We start from the raw sequence: 19,399 nt of genomic DNA on the forward strand, positions 1-19,399 counted from the left end.
GTATCATACAGTGAGAAGGCATGGAAATGCCGTATATGATACAGTGAGAAGGCATGGAAATGCAGTATATCATACAGTGAGAAGGTATGGAAATGCAGTATATCATAAAGTGAGAAGGTATGGAAATGCAGTGTATCATACAGTGTGAAGTGATGAAAATGCAGTATATCATACAGTGAGAAGTCATGGAAATGCAGTGTATCATACAGTGAGAAGTCCTGGAAATGTAGTATATCATACAGTGAGAAGTCAAGGAAATGCAGTGTATCATACAGTGAGAGGTCATGGACACGCAGTGTATCATACAGTGAGAGGTCATGGAAATGCAGTGTGTCATACAGTGAGAAGTCATGGAAATGCAGTATATCATACAGTGAGAAGTCATGGAAATGCAGTATATCATACAGTGAGAAGTCATGGAAATGCAGTATATCATAAAGTGAGAAGTGACCGTTATCGTTATTTCTCCACTTTTACATTTGGTTCCAAAGCTACTTCCATCGTCTTCTAGACTATGCAAAGGGAGATTACTCGAGCCTGGAATTTCTCTTTCTCTTGCACGAAAGAGTCTCGACCAAAGTTTGGATTGGATCGGAAGATCGGGACCGGCTTTGGTCGGTTTGTGAAAAGGGTATAACTTTTAGCTAAGATGATTGTAAAATCGGCGTAACTTGCTAAGGTTGATCTTAGTTAAGATCCGTTAGTGGAACGGCACCCAGCTCAGTATATTTTAGACCAATCCGGCTTTAGCTGTGTCCCAAACCATTCTAGAGACGACAGATGTCGTATAAAAACAATAACAACCGGTTATAAGTGTTTATATCTGACACAGCTGGTCACACATTATGAACGCTACTCACAGTTGAGTAATGTTACTGCAGTCTGTCCTCAATAATTCAAATAAATGACAGACCATAAAAGATTACGCATCCTTGATATCATCCTCAAGTAAAGAAAATTCCCTCTGGAACTTTGTATTCCTCGAATCACCAATCAATATTCTGCGTATTAATAATTTGAATGTCCTTTTGAGAAGTTGAACAGAACATGCTTTCGAGTGCTTGTACTTACAGGGAGCAGTGGATAAGCCCTTAGGTTAAAGGTTTCACTTACACGCCGAAGGCCCGGGTTCGATTCCCCAAGTGGGTACAATGTGTGAAGCCCATTTGTGAAGTCCCCCGCTGGGGATATATACTACCCACACTTTGCTAAGGATCGCAAAATTCACAACTTTACGTAAACGTAGATTTATAATTTGAAATTGTATCCATTTAAAATTGGAAAAATAATAATATAGTAACCCTTGTTTAGGCAAACAGACACTTTAATCGTATGCACTGGATACATGAGTAACCATAAAAATTGTTTTCATGGCACCTATCAACCATTTTGCAAATCATGGAACGAGTCACTGACAAGAACACAACACCTGTCAATAGCAGGTATGGGATCCACAACATGCAATGACATACTGAAACCTAGGGTCCATGCTTATTATAAGGTTATATATTTCAACCAAATTTGACCCCACACCATAGTTTTCTGTTAAATCCATGACTTGATCCTTTGCAAAGTGTGAATAGTATACATTGCTGGAATATTGCTATAAGCTAAAACCAACTCACTCAATCACTATACATACATACTAACATTTGTATAGCGCCAATATCCAGTACAACTGCTCAAAGGCGCTTTCGTTTTCCCTCGATCATTGGATGTCCATCACAACGGCACATCGAATTTTCAATCTCAACTCTCTGGGGATCATACAACTCTTTTTGCCCACTAGGCGCACCGAGTTAATGTGGCTTTCCCATCCTTACGAGGTACCCATTCACAGCTGGGTGGACAGGCACACATAGTCACAGTACTTTGTCCAAGTTTACTGCACGTTGATGTACCCGCAACTAGGTGTTTTGCACGTATTGGCAAGGGTACCATCTGGTCATCTATCAACGGATTCGTGGGTTCTTTTTAGTACACAGGGTTGTGTGCTGTACACTAGGAGTTGTGACACACTGAAAGAATCTGCAAACAAAGTTGACTCCAAGGTTTTTTTACACCCGGTCACAGGTGGGCTCGATCCCGGCACCTCCAAGCTCGCTGGATTACTAGCCTGGCGCCTTAGACAGCTCGCCCACCGCCCATACTAAAGCATCACCACGACATAAAAGCATGGCACAGCTTGTTTTAATGGATGCGGCAATAGTTCGTCATTTCATGATCATTTCATTTTGACAACCTGCCATCCAGAGAAGGTACCTAGTAACCTATGCTAGTGATGAGAGAAGCCGAAATGACCAAGTGGTCGAGGCCTATGAACTGGTTGTGTTCTCCTGCATGGTTCAAAATGTCAGGGTCTTTATTGTTGTGACTGTTGTCAGTTTAGAATCGTAGATTCGACGAGCACCACGCCCATGGTTCATTGTATGAAGGGTTACAGGTGAATGAGTACTGATGTTGTGAGTGAAAGAGTGAGTGAGTGGAGGGAGTGGAGTGGAGTTTTACGTCGCTTTTAGCAATATTCCAGCAACATCAGGGCGGGGGACACCAGAAATGGGCTTCTCACGTTGTACAGATGTGAGGAATCGAACCAGGGTCTTCGGCGTGACGAGTAAACGCTTTAACCACAGGGTTCGGGGGTTCGGGGCTGCAGCTGCCTGGGTAACGGGTCCAAGGTGACACAGTCCAGGGTATACTTGAAGGGCTGCTGCAGCCTGGGTAACAGGTCCAAGGTGACACAGTCCAGGGTATACTTGAAGGGCTGCAGCTGCCTGGGTAACGGGTCCAAGGTGACACAGTCCAGGGTATACTCGAAGGGCTGCAGCTGCCTGGGTAACAGGTCCAAGGTGACACAGTCCAGGGTATACTTGAAGGGCTGCAGCTGCCTGGGTAACGGGTCCAAGGTGACACAGTCCAGGGTATACTTGAAGGGCTGCAGCTGCCTGGGTAACGGGTCCAAGGTGACACAGTCCAGGGTATACTTGAAGGGCTGCAGCTGCCTGGGTAACGGGTCCAAGGTGACACTGTCAAGGGTATACTTGAAGGGCTGCAGGTAAAGGGCCTGAGGTACAGACCTACTGTGGATGAAGGTTAGAGGTGTGAACATTCATGACGTCAGCCGGTTTTGCCCATGTCGCAGTCCCAGTCAATGTTTGTCAAAGGCAGACAACACCTGATTGGCACATACTGCGTTGCCCGTGTCACATCCGGGAGTGCATGCATAATCAAGATATGTGTATGCAGCTAGCGACAGTTGCAGCACTGATGTCTACAATGAGAGGGTTGATCATTTTACTGGCAGCCATTGTAAGTGTTTGAGCTTGTTTTTCCCTCTGGTAGTGCATGCAATTGTATAACGCGTTGCGGTGGGTTGTGGTGGCCATATTAATCAGTATGGACTGTTGTTGTAATGATATCAAGCGGTACGGGTGGTGGTTGTAGTCATATCAAGCGGTACGGGTGTTGGTTGTAATGATATCAAGCGATACGGGGGGTGGTTGTTGTCATATCAAGCGATACGGGTGTTGGTTGTAATGATATCAAGCGATACGGGTGGTGGTTGTAGTCATATCAAGCGGTACGGGTGGTGGTTGTAGTCATATCAAGCGGTACGGGTGTTGGTTGTAATGATATCAAGCGGTACGGGTGGTGGTTGTAATGATATCAAGCGATAGGGGTGTTGATTGTAGTGATATCAAGCGATACGGGTGGTGGTTGTAGTCATATCAAGCGGTACGGGTGGTGGTTGTAATGATATCAAGCGATACGGGTGGTGGTTGTAATGATATCAAGCGATACGGGTGGTTGTTGTAGTGATATCAAGCGGTACGGGTGTTGGTTGTAATGATATCAAGCGGTACGGGTGGTGGTTGTAGTCATATCAAGCGGTACGGGTGGTGGTTGTAATGATATCAAGTGATACGGGTGGTTGTTGTAATGATATCAAGCGATACGGGTGGTGGTTGTAATGATATCAAGCGATACTGGTGGTGGTTGTAGTCATATCAAGCGGTACGGGTGGTGGTTGTAATGATATCAAGCGATACGGGTGGTGGTTGTAGTCATATCAAGCGATATGGTGGTGGCTGTAAGAAACACTGGGTTGTGATGGCAGTTATATGGCACTGGGTGGCCATTGTTGTTTTATCGACTTGTATGGGAAGTGGGTAGTATTTATACAGTCGGAAAGTCGTTTACATGGACGAAGCCAATTACCAATGCTGTAATGTGTCCCGTTGTTTCACGATATCCATATACAACGTACAGGTACCTTAACATAAAAACATATAGAAGTCGTAAACAGTGTGACAGAACCATGAACTGAAGATCCTGGGGGTCCTTGTACTGTAGTTAACTCTGTGTGAATAGTTGAATATAGCTTCAGAGTCTCAGGCAAAGTCGATATTGGTGATATGTTTACTGACTAAACTACAAATACAGGTTTGTCGTCTCACGTCAGTTAGGGTATGGCATCACCATGTGCTGTTGTATAATACAATGCCGCTATGAAAGGAACACGAGTTAAGCGGCATGCGTTACCTGTGACTAGTATTTTTCCAAGTGCTATTGCGCAGCATTTAAAGGAAACTAGGTCATATGCGCACTCGCCAGACGCAAGTAAAGCTTCACTGTCGACGGTGAGGTGAGATCTGAAGAGAGACGGATTCAGGGTGGGTGGGTGAGGTGCAGGGATGCTGTATTCGCCCCTGTGCTGTATTCGCCCCTGTCTGAGGGTCGTATTTTGTATTATGTTGTACGTCGTTTTGGAAGTACACGTAAAATATTTAAAGCTATTTTCAGCTGTAATAATCATTAATTAAATTATACGAATTCGTCAATACAAGATAATTGTTATACATAAACCAGAATCATTGTGTTTGGGGGCATGTCGGTATATGCTGGAGTTCACTGCTTAATTAATCATTTAAGTAGGTTAAGTAGTAAATACATTTTGAATGTATAAGGTTAAAACAATCGGACTTGCTGTGTTTTTGCATAAATGAGTGAGTGTGGTTTTACGCTGCTTTTAGCAATCAGCTTTCAGCCACACCAGAAATAGGTTCATACAATGTACCGTCCTCCTGAGAGGGTACGTCAGTCCCGAAATATTCAAAGTGTATTACCTCTTACCACAGTTTTTAATCGCAGAATATATGTGTGTTTAATGTATGGCTATATTTGTCTACAATCACCATGGTCCCTAGTATGGTGACCAAGTTCCAGTTGCTTGTGATCTATATATATAGTACTGTAAGTCCCCATGGTCCCTAGTATGGTGACCTAGTTCTAGTTGCTGGTGATCTATATATATAGTACTGTAAGTCCCCATGGTCCCTAGTATGGTGACCTAGTTCCAGTTGCTGGTGATCTATATATATAGTACTGTAAGTCCCCATGGTCCCTAGTATATATGGTGACCTAGTTCCAGTTGCTGGTGATCTATATATAGTACTGTAAGTCCCCATGGTCCCTAGTATGGTGACCTAGTTCCAGTTGCTGGTGATCTATATATATAGTACTGTAAGTCCCCATGGTCCCTAGTATGGTGACCTAGTTCCAGTTGCTGGTGATCTATATATATAGTACTGTAAGTCCCCATGGTCCCTAGTATATATGGTGACCTAGTTCCAGTTGCTGGTGATCTATATATATAGTACTGTAAGTCCCCAAGGTCTCTAGTATGGTGACCTAGTTCCAGTTGCTGGTGATCTATATATATAGTACTGTTAGTCCCCATGGTCCCTAGTATGGTGACCTAGTTCCAGTTGCTGGTGATCTATATATATAGTACTGTAAGTCCCCATGGTCCCTAGTATATATGGTGACCTAGTTCCAGTTGCTGGTGATCTATATATATAGTACTGTAAGTCCCCAAGGTCTCTAGTATGGTGACCTAGTTCCAGTTGCTGGTGATCTATATATATAGTACTGTACGTCCCCATGGTCCCTAGTATGGTGACCCAGTTCTAGTTGCTGGTGATATGTTTATATAGTACTGTAAGTCACCATGGTCCCTAGTATGGTGACCCAGTTCTAGTTGCTGGTGATCTATATATATAGTACTGTAAGCCCCCATGGTCCCTAGTATGGTGACCCAGTTCTAGTTGCTGGTGATCTATATATATAGTACTGTAAGCCCCCATGGTCCCTAGTATGGTGACCCAGTTCTAGTTGCTGGTGATCTATATATATAGTACTGTAAGTCCCCATGGTCCCTAGTATGGTGACCCAGTTCTAGTTGCTGGTGATCTATATATATAGTACTGTAAGTCCCCATGGTCCCTAGTATGGTGACCTAGTTCTAGTTGCTGGTGATCTATATATATAGTACTGTAAGTCCCCATGGTCCCTAGTATGGTGACCCAGTTCTAGTTGCTGGTGATCTATATATATAGTACTGTAAGTCCCCATGGTCCCTAGTATGGTGACCCAGTTCTAGTTGCTGGTGATCTATATATATAGTACTGTAAGTCCCCATGGTCCCTAGTATGGTGACCTAGTTCCAGTTGCTGGTGATCTATATATATAGTACTGTAAGCCCCCATGGTCCCTAGTATGGTGACCTAGTTCTAGTTGCTGGTGATCTATATATATAGTACTGTAGGTCCCCATGGTCCCTAGTATGGTGACCTAGTTCCAGTTGTTGGTGATCTATATATATAGTACTGTAAGTCCCCAAGGTCTCTAGTATGGTGACCCAGTTCTAGTTGCTGGTGTTCTATATATATAGTACTGTAAGCCCCCATGGTCCTTAGTATAGTGACCTAGTTCCAGTTACTGGTGATCTATATATATAGTACTGTAAGTCCTAGTATGGTGACCTAGTTCTAGTTGCTGGGGATCTCCAGCCCTTTTTTATATTGTTTTGTCCATAAAATTTGTACAATTTTACAGTTAAATGCTAGTTTTAATTCTTTTAATCTGTGGTAATCCAGTTATGTTACTGTTCATCGTCGACATGGTTTTCTTTATAATTTAATTGCGTTTATTATTTATTTACAGCTTTTACATTCACGATATGGCTGAAATATTGCCGGTGTTTTTTCAATATAAATTTAACTTACTAACTCATATATTGTACCGACGTGAGAAATCGAACCGGCTTTTCGGTTTCGAACCCAGTCTGATCTGGGGCATATGATATTATACCATCCATGCATTTTGAGTATTTATTGAGAGACAAATGAATAGCCTGCAATAATACGTTTAATCAGTTATCTGCTATTACTGTAATTAAGGTACCTATATCAACGTATAACAGGAGTCAGACATGTGACACACCCGTGAAGATCCGGGTTAGAATTGATCTTCAGTAACCCATGCTTGTCGACAGCATGAGCATTGATCTACACAATTGCGAGCCTAACGGTACTGCGTCGTCAGGCTGGCAATTGTGTAGATCAATGCTCATGCTGTTGATCACTGGATTGTCGAACCAGACTCGATTGTTAACAAACCGGTGAAATATTAAACAATGAACAAAACGAATGTCCTAGAGGTACAACACGACATGAATGTGTGTCAGAGTAACTGAACCACAGTCTAGCGTAGTAATCGAATATTACAATGTAGTTTCAACTTAACGGACAGTTACTGTTAGTGCAAACACTATACAGGTTAGCCTGGTGGTTCATGTGTTTGTTTGATGTCCCAAAGACACGGGTTCGATTCCACACATGAATACAATATTCATGTATTCACGAAGCCCGTTCTCGCAGTAACCCACCCACATATTCCCAGAATACTGAACATATTGATCCTGATTATACATTTTGAAAAAGTGGTCTAATCATCAGGTGACTGCCGAGAGTACAAGATACCTACTTGGAACAACATGCAGTACGTCACGTGATTGTGGTACCGGCTCGTGCTGCAGGGACGCCAACAACGTACTCCTCGACCCTCCACTCAAAAGTACGTATTAACCTGCATGTAATTACACTTACCTTGAAGTGATATTTCATTGAACATGAACATTATTACATTCTTTAAGTCACAGACTGAGAAAGACACTATCCTTCATAAACCTCTAGTGACGTCATCCTATCGCTTTTATGGGTTTTTCTATAGTAGAATAACGTCTAAGTGCAGACTTTAAAATTTCGCAATAAATGGCCCCTTCTAACGAAGGTTCTCCTGTATTGTACTATCGTCACTCTGTTCCAAGGATATACTTTAGAAATTCCCCCGTTTTCTATACAATATTACAACAGAATCTACAGACTTTGCAGGACATTTTGGCAATGGTGTAAAATAAACACCAGTGTTTCATTCATGTCATTGGGATCAAACCTTTAATTTTCAGCAGCCTGGTGACAAAGCCAGTAAGACACATGGTCTATGACAGTTGACCAAAAGCCTTCTTAACAGATGTCTGCCAGCAAGAGATATTTTACGTCCGTTTCTTGAGGTCAACAGAAAGTTCAATCCAGGCTCGGGGTGGCTTGTTTTACTTCGTATTTTTCTGTTCTCAGCGGTGAAGCTATATGTTTCAGAAGATGTGTAACGAAAACGTGTTTAAACCAGAGGCAGAAGTTATTGTGACATGGATTTTGATCATGTAAAAAGAATCTTTGGATTTGGACCAGCAAAAGGTTATATTAAAACGCAACCGAGAAGTTGTTCTAAAGGCACCAAAAAGCTAGTCATCTGTTCGATCCAATGTCCATGGAAACACTAACGTACCAGTTATCGTGTCAAATACTTTTTCTGTTCCATCGATCAGTTGACTGTTTTTGTTGATCAGGCAGCCGTTGTAGAAAACGATCTGTGTCTGTGTTAGAGTATGTGTTATCACCCTAGCGCTAATATCACTTTGTATAGCAGCAGGCGCTGTGGGGTAGCCTAGTGGTTAAAGCTTTCTCTCGTCATGCCGAAAACCCGGGTTCGATTTCCCACATGGTACAATGTGTGGAGCCCATTTCTGGTGTCCCCCACCGTGATATTGCTGGAATATTGCTAAAAACGTCGTAAAACCATACTCTCTCATTGTACAATAGCAACCCCTCGTCTGTCAGATGAGGATGACCGGCTGTCTTTCATTGACGTCTTTATTCACATGACACGTATGTGTTTATGTGTGGCTATTTGTGTGAGATGAAGCTTGTCACTGTTCTTGTAGATGATGACCTTGCTCCATCAACCAATAGGGGTACGTGTAAACCAGGATCAGCCCAGCTGAAGGACGTGTGTAGCAGTGGATGCCAGTGTGCTCCAGGTGAGTCGGTGTCAGTCATTGTGAGTCGATTGTGTGACTTAGTGTGGGTCATTGTGAGTGGGCAGGGTGACTCAATATCACACCTTTATCAGGAAGGCGTACAGTCAGCAATATCACACCTTTATCAGGAAGGCATATGTCAGCAATATCACACCTTTATCAGGAAGGCGTAAAGTCAGCAATATCACACCTTTATCAGGAAGGCGTAAAGTCAGCAATATCACACCTTTATAAGGAAGGCGTACAGTCAGCAATATCATACCTTTATCCTGAAGGCGTACAGTCAGCAATATCACACCTTTATAAGGTACACGTACACTCAGCAATATCACATCTTTATCAGGAAGGTGTACAGTCAGCAATAACACACCTTTATAAGGTAGGCATACAGTCAGCAATATCACACCTTTATCAGGAAGGCGTATGTCAGCAATATCACACCTTTATAAGGAAGGCGTAAAGTCAGCAATATCACACCTTTATCAGGAAGGCGTAAAGTCAGCAATATCAAACCTTTATCAGGGAGGCGTACAGTCAGCAATATCACACCTTTATCAGGACGAAGTACAGTGGGCAATATCACACCTTTATCAGGTAGGCATACAGTCAGCAATATCACACCTTTATCAGGAACACGTACAGTCAGCAATATCAAAGGTGTATTAGAAGACGCATAGTCAGCAATATCGCACCTGTATCAGTGACACGTACAGCCGGCAATACCACAGCTGTATCAGGAAGACGAACAGTCCGCAATATCACAGTTGTATTAGGAGTAGGGTACTGTCGGCAATATCACAGCTATATCAGAAGACGTACAGTCGGCAATATAACAGCTGTATCAGGAACATGTACAGTCAGCAATATCACAGCTGTATGAGGAACACGATCAGTCGGCAATATCACATCTGTATCAGGAACACGTACCGTCTGCAATATCACATCTGTATCAGGAACACGTACCGTCTGCAATATCACATCTGTATCAGGAACACGTACAGTCTGCAATATCACAGCTGTATCAGGAACACGTACAGTCAGCAATATCGCAGTTGTATCTGGAACACTTATAGTCGTCAATATCACAGTTGTATCAGGAACACGTACAGTCGGAAATACCACAGCTGTATCAGGGAGACGTACCTTCGGCAATACCACAGCTGTAGCAGAAGACGTACAGTCGGCAATATCACAGTTGTATCAGGAACACGTACCGTCTGCAGTATCACAGCTCTATCAGGAACACGTACAGTCTGCAATATCACAGCTGCATCAGGAACACGTACAGTCGGCAATGTCACAGCTGTATCAGGAACACGTACATTCGGCAATATCACAGTTCTATCAGGAACACGTACAGTCGGGAATATCACAGCTGAATCAGGAACACTTACAGTCAGCAATATCGCAGTTGTATCTGGAACACTTATAGTCGTCAATATCACAGTTGTATCAGGAACACGTACAGTCGGGAATACCACAGCTGTATCAGGGAGACGTACCTTCGGCAATACCACAGCTGTAGCAGAAGACGTACAGTCGGCAATATCACAGTTGTATCAGGAACACGTACCGTCTGCAGTATCACAGCTCTATCAGGAACACGTACAGTCTGCAATATCACAGCTGTATCAGGAACACGTACAGTCGGCAATATCACAGCTGTATCAGGAACACGTACATTCGGCAATATCACAGTTCTATCAGGAACACGTACAGTCGGGAATATCACAGCTGAATCCGGAACACTTATAGTCGGCAATATCACAGTTGTATCAGGAACACGTGTAGTCGGCAATATCACAGCAGTATCAGTCAGACGTACAGACAGCAATAACACACCTGTATCAGAAGACGTACAGCCAGCAATATCACACCTGTATCAATAACACGTACAGTCGGCAATATCACACCCGTATCAGGAACACGTATAGTCAGCAATATCACACCTGTATCAATAACACGTACAGTCAGCAATATCACAGCTGTATCAGGAAGACGGACAGTCCGCAATATCACAGCTGTATTGGGAGTGGGGTACAGTCGACAATATCACAGATATATCAGAAGACGTACAGTCTGCAATATAACAGCTGTATGAGGAACATGTACAGTCAGCAATATCGCAGCTGTATCAGAAGACGTACCGCCATCAATATCTCAGCTGTATCAGGAACACGTACCTTCGGCAATATCACACCTGTAGCAGAAGACGTAGAGTCGACAATATCACACCTGTATCAGAAGACGTACAGTCTGCAATACCACAGCTGTATCAGGAACACGTACAGTCAGCAATATCGCAGCTGTATCAGAAGACGTACCGCCATCAATATCTCAGCTGTATCAGGAACACGTACCTTCGGCAATATCACACCTGTAGCAGAAGACGTAGAGTCGACAATATCACACCTGTATCAGAAGACGTACAGTCGGCAATATTACAGCATTAACACGTCCGGCTGATTTCCTCAACATTAAATCTGCATCAGAAAGACGTGCAATCGCCATTATCACTGAATTATAATGTCGACCTGTAAACAGCAATATTAGATCTGTACTAAGTGACATGCATTCAGTAATCACACAGCTGCATCACTTCGAAAATAACAGTTGTGATGTCATATAAAATACTATCACTGTTCTAGAAGGTCATAGTGATTTGTGTTTCAAAAGAATGTTTCGTCCTTTGTAATACTTAAGATCAGACACTGGTTATCAATGCACCTTATGATGTTATATCGGTGTCATTAATGCTAGTGTACACGCCTTTATTCTGTGTTGCAGGGTTGATCTGTTACACGCCAATCACTGGCGCGTGCTGTCCCTCCGACCGCTGTGAGACACAGGAGTATGTGAACCAGATGAAGAAATACTGGAATAACTGCGCCCCACCCATGTGCTTTTATCCAGTTCGAAAATAAATCCCAATGATAAAAGCTGTGCTGCACTTATTTCAATGTATTTCTTGGCCATGGTATATTTTAAATGATAAAATGTGTGGACAGTGGTGAGCAACGCGGACAGAGTTTCAGATTTCGCAACATCCACAACAGCGTGTAAACGACCTTGGCCTAACAGGATGGTTCCGGACAGAAGTGCAATTGCTTCTGCTCAGTGCCTCATGCTTGTCTTGAGTGCCTCATGTCTGTCCCCAGTGCCTCATGCTTGTCTTGAGTGCCTCATGTCTGTCCCCAGTGCCTCATGCTTGTCTTTAGTGCCTCACGTCTGTCCCCAGTGCATTATGCTTTTTCACAGGGAATCCAGTATTTTATGCTTGTTCCCGGTAAATCTGGGTCCTGGTTCCCCATGCTTGTCTCCTGTGCCTCATTTTTACAGCTAGTACCTCATACGTGTCTCCTGTGCATCATCCTTACAGCTAGTACCTCATGCGTGTCTCCTGTGCATCATCCTTACAGCTAGTGCCTCATGCATGTCCGTAGTAAATCCTGTGCCATCTGCTTGACTCCAATGCCCCATGTTTATCCCCAATGCCCCATGCTTGAGTCCAATGCCCCACGCTTGTGCCCAATGCCCCATGTTGTGCCCAATGCCCCTCGCTTGTGCCCAATGCCCCATGCTTATCCCCAGTGCCCCCTGCTTATCCCCAGTGCCCCATGCTTGTGCCCAATGCCTATTGCTTATACCAAGCAACCTTATGCTTGTCCTACGTACCTTATGCATGTTCCCAGTAAATATTGCTTCATGTTAGTCCCAAGTGCACCATGCCTATCCTTAGTACCTCATGGTTAGCCAAACAACCAACTGAAATGGAGACCAATAGACACTTGTCTGTGTCTGTTTTCATAAAGCATCTACTAGCCCGAATGGAGACATGCATGCAATTGCATATTTTGGTTTCCTTGCATAGAAATTGACAATAACGCAATGATACCGTAAATGTGGTGATCATAGAGTTTCATAACTCGTTTACCATGGTAACTGATAAGTCGTAATCTAGGTGTCTAGATGTGTACAGGGAAATAAGATGTCCGGTAAAGTAGGGCGCTACAATCCAACTATACCAAATCGCTGATGTTCCGTTACATGTGTAGATGCGCCCGGATTAATGAGGTCTTTACTCCAGACATTTCAATGTACGCCCAACAGGATACTGGGGGGAATGACTTGTTGGTTCATGTCTTGCTCTTCAGGCCTAAGCCCGAGTTTTAAACACCAGTACTTGTCAAACATTAATAACATTTTAAAACAAAGTAGGTAACAACTCATATATAACGAGGAAGAGTTTCTCCTTGGAGGAAGATAATACTTCACCGGCAGTATCGTGAATAGCACAAGTTATACAAGTTATACAACAATAATACATCATTCCTCTAGAAAAGGACTAGAGCACCACAAAGGGCTACAGAGTCTGGCCGTCACACTTGGAACTAACGGTTCTTATGCATGATACCTGTTCCGGGAATTTCGTGTAAATATATTTTGGTCCTGTTTAGTCAGAAGAAATTTACTAAAGCAAATATCTTTACAAAAAATGAAAGAACCCTCGATTACTTCCAGGCTGTAAACTAGTACATACACTTGTTGGAATTGGTCTTCAACAACCCATTTTTCTCGTAAAAGGCTAACTAATGGGATCGGGTGGTCAGGCTCGCTGACCTGATTGACATATGTCATCGTATCCCAGTTGCGTAGATAGATGCTTATGCTGATTGATGACTGGATTGTCTGGACCAGACTTGATTATTTACAGGACACCGCCATACAGGTGTGCTATTGCTGAGTGTGGCGTTAAACAATAACAAAACAACACACAATACATTTACAGACATACAAAATATTGTCCACAGCAACATTCAAAACAAAAGGGACACGAAAACTCTGGACACGAATGATGATGCTTCTACTATGTTCTTATATTTGGCGAATGAACTTTAGCTGAGTGGGCGTCCAATAATGATCACGATATTTTTCAAAACTAAATTGACTTAAAAATCAGAGATTTCTGTCCATACAGACATTTATTCAAAATAGCATACCACAAACATATGGCTTGTAAAATGGATATTTCAATAGTGTGGCGACGCTCTGATGAGGTCGCACAGAGCTTTCGCGTGACAGTCAGCGTTGTTTATCTCGTTCTCGGCTCTGAGGGTGTAGTTGGACCGAATCTTTCCCATCATGACTCCGTCAGCAATGAGGGCCGCGAGGGTGTTGAGAGCCTCACTGCTGGGGACTCGCGTCCTGAAGCTGCCGATCATGCCGATACCTGGGTAGATAAGATACAATGGACATGTCAAATGTGCTTGGGAGAAAGTGGTTATCGATGTAGCCCTGGATGACTTACCAAGAACAAAAGTGTTGTAGCTCAGGATGTGCAACTGTCCTGTCACTGATTTACACAGACCAACGCTGTTGTACATAGTCCCGGGTGTGAGCTTCTGTCTTGTAAAGATTTACCCTGACCAACACTGTTGTAGCCCTGGGTGTGAGACCCAGTCGATGCAGACCTGTCACTGACTTCCCCAGACCAACACTGTTGTAGCCTCTGCTTTGAGCTCCTGTCCAGTCACTGTCTTACCCACACCAGCCTTGTTGTAGCCCCTGGTTTTAGCCCCTGTCCAGTCATTGACTTCCCCAGACCAACACTGTTGTTGCCTCTGCTTTGAGCCCATATCAAGTCACTGTCTTACCCACACCAGACTTGTTGTAGCCCCTGGTTTTAGCCCCTGTCCAGTCACTGACTTACTCAGACCATCACTGTTGTAGCCTCTGGGTTGAGCCCATGTCCAGTCACTGTTTTACCCACACCAGCCTTGTTGTAGCCCTGGTTTTAGACCCTGTCCAGTCACTGACCTACTCAGACCATCACTGTTGTAGCCCAGGGTGAGCTCATGTCCAGTCACTGTCTTACCCAGGCCACCACTGTTGTAGCCCCTGGTTGGAGCCCCTGACCTGTCACTGTCTTACCCAGACCATCACTGTTGTAGCCCCTGGTTGGAGCCCCTGTCCTATCACTGTCTTACCCAGACCATCACTGTTGTCGCCCCTGGTTTGAGCCCCTGTCCAGTCACTGTCTTACCCAGACCAACGCTGTTGTAGCCCCAGGGTGTGAGTCTCTGTGATCTCACTAGCCTACATGATCAACGCTGTTGTAGCCCAGGGTGTGAGTCTCTGTGATCTCACTAACCTACATGATCAACGCTGTTGTAGCCCCAGGGTGTGAGTCTCTGTGATGTCACTAACCTACATGATCAACGCTGTTGTAGCCCAGGGTGTGAGTCTCTGTGATGTCACTAACCTACATGATCAACGCTGTTGTAGCCCCAGGCTGTGAGTCTCTGTGATGTCACTAACCTACATGATCAACGCTGTTGTAGCCCCAGGCTGTGAGTCTCTGTGATGTCACTAACCTACATGATCAACGCTGTTGTAACCCCGGACCTGAAACCCTGTCCTGTCACCAACTCACCCACACTTTTGCTGTTGTAGCCCATGGTGTGACCTCCAATCGTGTTCCAGCCGCGACCCTCGTAGACGTAGCCGTCCTCGCCTATGAGGAAGTTGTAGCCGATGTCGTACCAGCCTGAAGTGTAACCACAGATGCAGTTTGAACATGAACATCCAAGCTATTCATCGTTGACTACATCTAAGTACAAGGGTTTCTAGGACTTCAGTCCTGTCCCACAGCGAAACACATGTCATATATATAGTCTCATCTAAGGCAAGTGAGTTTGTTCCAAATTGCCACTGTTCGCCCATCAAAAAATGGGTACCCGGTGGGATGAGTCATGTAGTTATTAACCTTCTAGCGCCTAACAGGCAGCATGGGTTATCCGGGATAATAATGTTCCAGATTGTGCGATTGTTAGAGCTATGAGCATATTTGGTGTGGAGTTTGGCGCTATAATGGTCACATTATTACTATATATTTTTTATAATGATATGCCTATAGCTTATGTGTTAGCTGTAAACGGGACATGAAAATGAAATTTGGTAAAAGATTTGTTTTTATGTTCAGGTTTGTGTTTCATTTGCACTCAGTCTGATAAGCTGGAGAAAACATAGGCAACAGAGAAGGGATCCATATGCATGTGTACCTATGTTCACGTACACATCGTCACTTGTGTCACTGTAGCTGACCGGACCGCCTCCGTGGTGTAGTGGTTAGAGCGTCCGCCCGGGGAGCGGAACGTCGCGGGTTTGATCCCGGACCGCGTCAAACCAAAAAGACGTTAATATATGGTACTTGTTGGTCCCTGCCTGGCGCTCGGCATTAATGGGTACAAGGACTGGTCGGCTCGGAGTCAGTATAATGTGTCTGAGTGGGGTATTAATGCTTCACTTCATGGCATCTCAGTGGGGTAGCACTATAAAACCAGCTTAAGTATGGGCTAGTACAAACAGCCGCACAAACACATACACACGCATGCACGTCGTCATATGAGCGAAATATTCTCAAGCACAACGTTAAACCAAATTTCACCTAACCTCACCTGTAGCTGACCGCGTGTCTGGACTCTCAGGCACTCACACCCCAACTACCTTCACCTACCCCTCGCTCACTCACTCACTCACTCATCCATCCAACACACCTGTATCTCACTTACGGCTGGGTATCTCAGTGGGTTAGCACTATAAAACCAGTTTAAGTCTGGGCTAGTACAAACAGCTGCACATACACATACATATGCATGCACGTCGTCATATGAGCGAAAGATTCTCAAGCACAACGTTAAACCCAATTTCACCTCACCTCACCTCACCTGACCCCGTGTCTGGACTCTCAGGCACTCACACCCTCACCACCTTCACCCACCCCCTTGTTCACTCACTCACTCACTCATCCATCCAACACACCTGTTTCTCACTCACTCACCAAACGTGTTCATATGCTGATCCTGTATGCTTTTGACAAGGGCGGAGCATGAGATCTGAGTGAAACAGGCTTCTCCTATTGTATCGCGGATGAAGACGTATTCCACAGCCCTGGCAAGCTCTGCTTGACCCACTGGGCTAGAGGCCCCCCACTGGGACCTGGAGATGAGGCAGTAATAACCTATAAAGAAGAACATCTGTACGACAAGATAGGACTTCAAAGTCAGTCATCTTTCCCTTTATGTCGATAAAAATTGAAATAGACCCTTTTTTGTATTTACATATCAAAACTTTTGAGCAAATAGAGCATGCTCTTTATTCGAAACATTGTAAGAGCAATATATATAACACTCGCATTGTAAGAGCAATATATATAACACTCGCATTGTAAGAGCAATATATATAACACTCGCATTGTAAGAGCAATATATATAACACTCGCATTGTAAGAGCAATATATATAACACTCGCATTGTAAGAGTAATATATATAACACTCGCATTGTAAGAGCAATATATATAACACTCGCATTGTAAGAGCAATATATATAACACTTGCATTGTAAGAGCAATATATATAACACTTGCATTGTAAGAGCAATATATATAACACTCGCATTGTAAGAGCAATATATATAACACTCGCATTGTAAGAGCAATATATATAACACTCGCATTGTAAGAGCAATATATATAACACTCGCATTGTAAGAGCAATATATATAACACTCGCATTGTAAGAGCAATATATATAACACTCGCATTGTAAGAACAATATATATAACACTCGCATTGTAAGAGCAATATATATAACACTCGCATTGTAAGAGCAATATATATATCACTTGCATTGTAAGAGCAATATATATAACACTTGCATTGTAAGAGCAATATATATAACACTCGCATTGTAAGAGCAATATATATAACACTCGCATTGTAAGAACAATATATATAACACTCGCATTGTAAGAGCAATATATATAACACTCGCATTGTAAGAGCAATATATATAACACTCGCATTGTAAGAGCAATATATATATCACTTGCATTGTAAGAGCAATATATATAACACTTGCATTGTAAGAGCAATATATATAACACTCGCATTGTAAGAGCAATATATATAACACTCGCATTGTAAGAGCAATATATATAACACTCGCATTGTAAGAGCAATATATATAACACTCGCATTGTAAGAGCAATATATATAACACTCGCATTGTAAGAGCAATATATATAACACTCGCATTGTAAAAGCAATATATATAACACTCGCATTGTAAGAGCAATATATATAACACTCGCATTGTAAGAGCAATATATATAACACTCGCATTGTAAGAGCAAAATATATAACACTCGCATTGTAAGAGCAATATATATAACACTCGCATTGTAAGAGCAATATATATAACACTTGCTCAAAATTTGTTTGACCAGGATGATAATTTTTGTACCATTACCACGATACCATTTTCAAGGAATTTTCCTAATTTATTTACATAAATTCACCAGTGTCTGTTCTTCATTTTTTTGTTAAAGCTTGGCGGGTTCACAAGTCTAGCTGTTCTGACAGAGATCAAAATCAAGGATTACCTTGACTCACAAATATTCATGAGCATGACACCTGACCTGCTTTAAACAACGTATCGTGGCGAGGTGAGCGTTGACTGAGGTTATGATTGAATATAAAAAACCAATACTGATGAAGGATACACTACGGAAAATAAATGTAGATGAAGCGAAGTAGCTTTTACCTGAAGTGTTGGAATTATCCGGACATGTCCGAATGTTTACGTTGCCTTCCGAAATCCACCCGTTCTGTAATGGGGTATGACGTTACAGATTTTAAACAAATATCAGTTGACATAACATCAACACTGATTACCCGCAAAAGTATTTCTGGATTTAAAGGCAAAAGTTCTCAACACAAGTATATACCGACCGCTCCATCACCACTTAAGAGTTCAACGTCTACTTCTCTTGGGAAAATGTTTGCAGAACCCGTTCATGTGTCAAGGAGATATATATCTCAGTAACAAATATCATGCAGATATTAAAGTGAAAATCGGAAAACCAAGTTCTGTGAATTGTCAACTTCTTTGTTGCAAAGCATGCGACCTTTGATATGTATGTACTGACATCGTTGTCGAAAACCTACACCGAAACGTCGCACTCTTTGCAATAAAGAAGCTGACCATGAAAGAACTTTACAACTTCAAAAAATGCTTCTCAAAGAAAAGTTTAGAGAAAATTTATGTTACACTGAAATGTAAACGCATTTCGTAAGATTTTGGCACTCTTGAGGAAGTTAGAAAGTTGAGACTGCATGC

At 42.9% G+C, this 19,399-nt stretch overlaps 3 protein-coding genes across 4 annotated transcripts in view; 2 read left to right on the forward strand and 1 right to left on the reverse strand.

Annotated features, from left to right (window-relative positions):
• The window catches only part of LOC124273578 (peptidoglycan recognition protein 1-like), a 197,772-nt gene that overhangs the window by 128,383 nt on the left and 49,990 nt on the right, over positions 1-19,399 (forward strand). The gene's annotated exons all lie outside the window — the stretch shown is intronic.
• Positions 3,182-12,163, forward strand: LOC124273583. The gene is made up of 4 exons (XM_046708869.1): positions 3,182-3,309; positions 7,800-7,917; positions 9,125-9,220; positions 12,008-12,163. The coding sequence occupies exons 1-4, from the start codon at positions 3,220-3,222 to the stop codon at positions 12,142-12,144; spliced, it is 441 nt and encodes a 146-aa protein (XP_046564825.1). The 5' UTR covers positions 3,182-3,219; the 3' UTR covers positions 12,145-12,163.
• LOC124273607 (peptidoglycan-recognition protein SC2-like) lies at positions 14,177-17,256 on the reverse strand. The gene is made up of 3 exons (XM_046708891.1): positions 17,061-17,256; positions 15,654-15,767; positions 14,177-14,450 (listed from the first exon to the last, which is right to left on the reverse strand). Exons 1-3 carry the CDS (start codon positions 17,254-17,256, stop codon positions 14,251-14,253), a joined length of 510 nt encoding a protein of 169 aa, XP_046564847.1. The 3' UTR covers positions 14,177-14,250.

This window comes from Haliotis rubra, unplaced genomic scaffold (assembly GCF_003918875.1).
Source record: "Haliotis rubra isolate DU_JTF1 unplaced genomic scaffold, ASM391887v1 Scf182, whole genome shotgun sequence".
NCBI lineage: Eukaryota > Metazoa > Mollusca > Gastropoda > Lepetellida > Haliotidae > Haliotis > Haliotis rubra.

What these genes read in the sequence shown, in the direction of transcription:
- LOC124273583 (XM_046708869.1), top strand. Translation starts at nt 3,220, where the DNA reads ATGCATAATCAAGATATGTGTATGCAGCTAGCGACAGTTGCAGCACTG. An exon ending in TCATTTTACTGGCAGCCATT is followed by an intron (nt 3,310 to 7,799) that starts GTAAGTGTTTGA and finishes TCTAATCATCAG; the next exon opens with GTGACTGCCGAGAGTACAAG. An exon ending in CCTCGACCCTCCACTCAAAA is followed by an intron (nt 7,918 to 9,124) that starts GTACGTATTAAC and finishes CTGTTCTTGTAG; the next exon opens with ATGATGACCTTGCTCCATCA.
- LOC124273607 (XM_046708891.1), bottom strand. Translation starts at nt 17,256, where the DNA reads ATGTTCTTCTTTATAGGTTATTACTGCCTCATCTCCAGGTCCCAGTGG. An exon ending in TCAGCATATGAACACGTTTG is followed by an intron (nt 15,768 to 17,060) that starts GTGAGTGAGTGA and finishes GTTACACTTCAG; the next exon opens with GCTGGTACGACATCGGCTAC. An exon ending in CTACAACAGCAAAAGTGTGG is followed by an intron (nt 14,451 to 15,653) that starts GTGAGTTGGTGA and finishes TTATCTACCCAG; the next exon opens with GTATCGGCATGATCGGCAGC.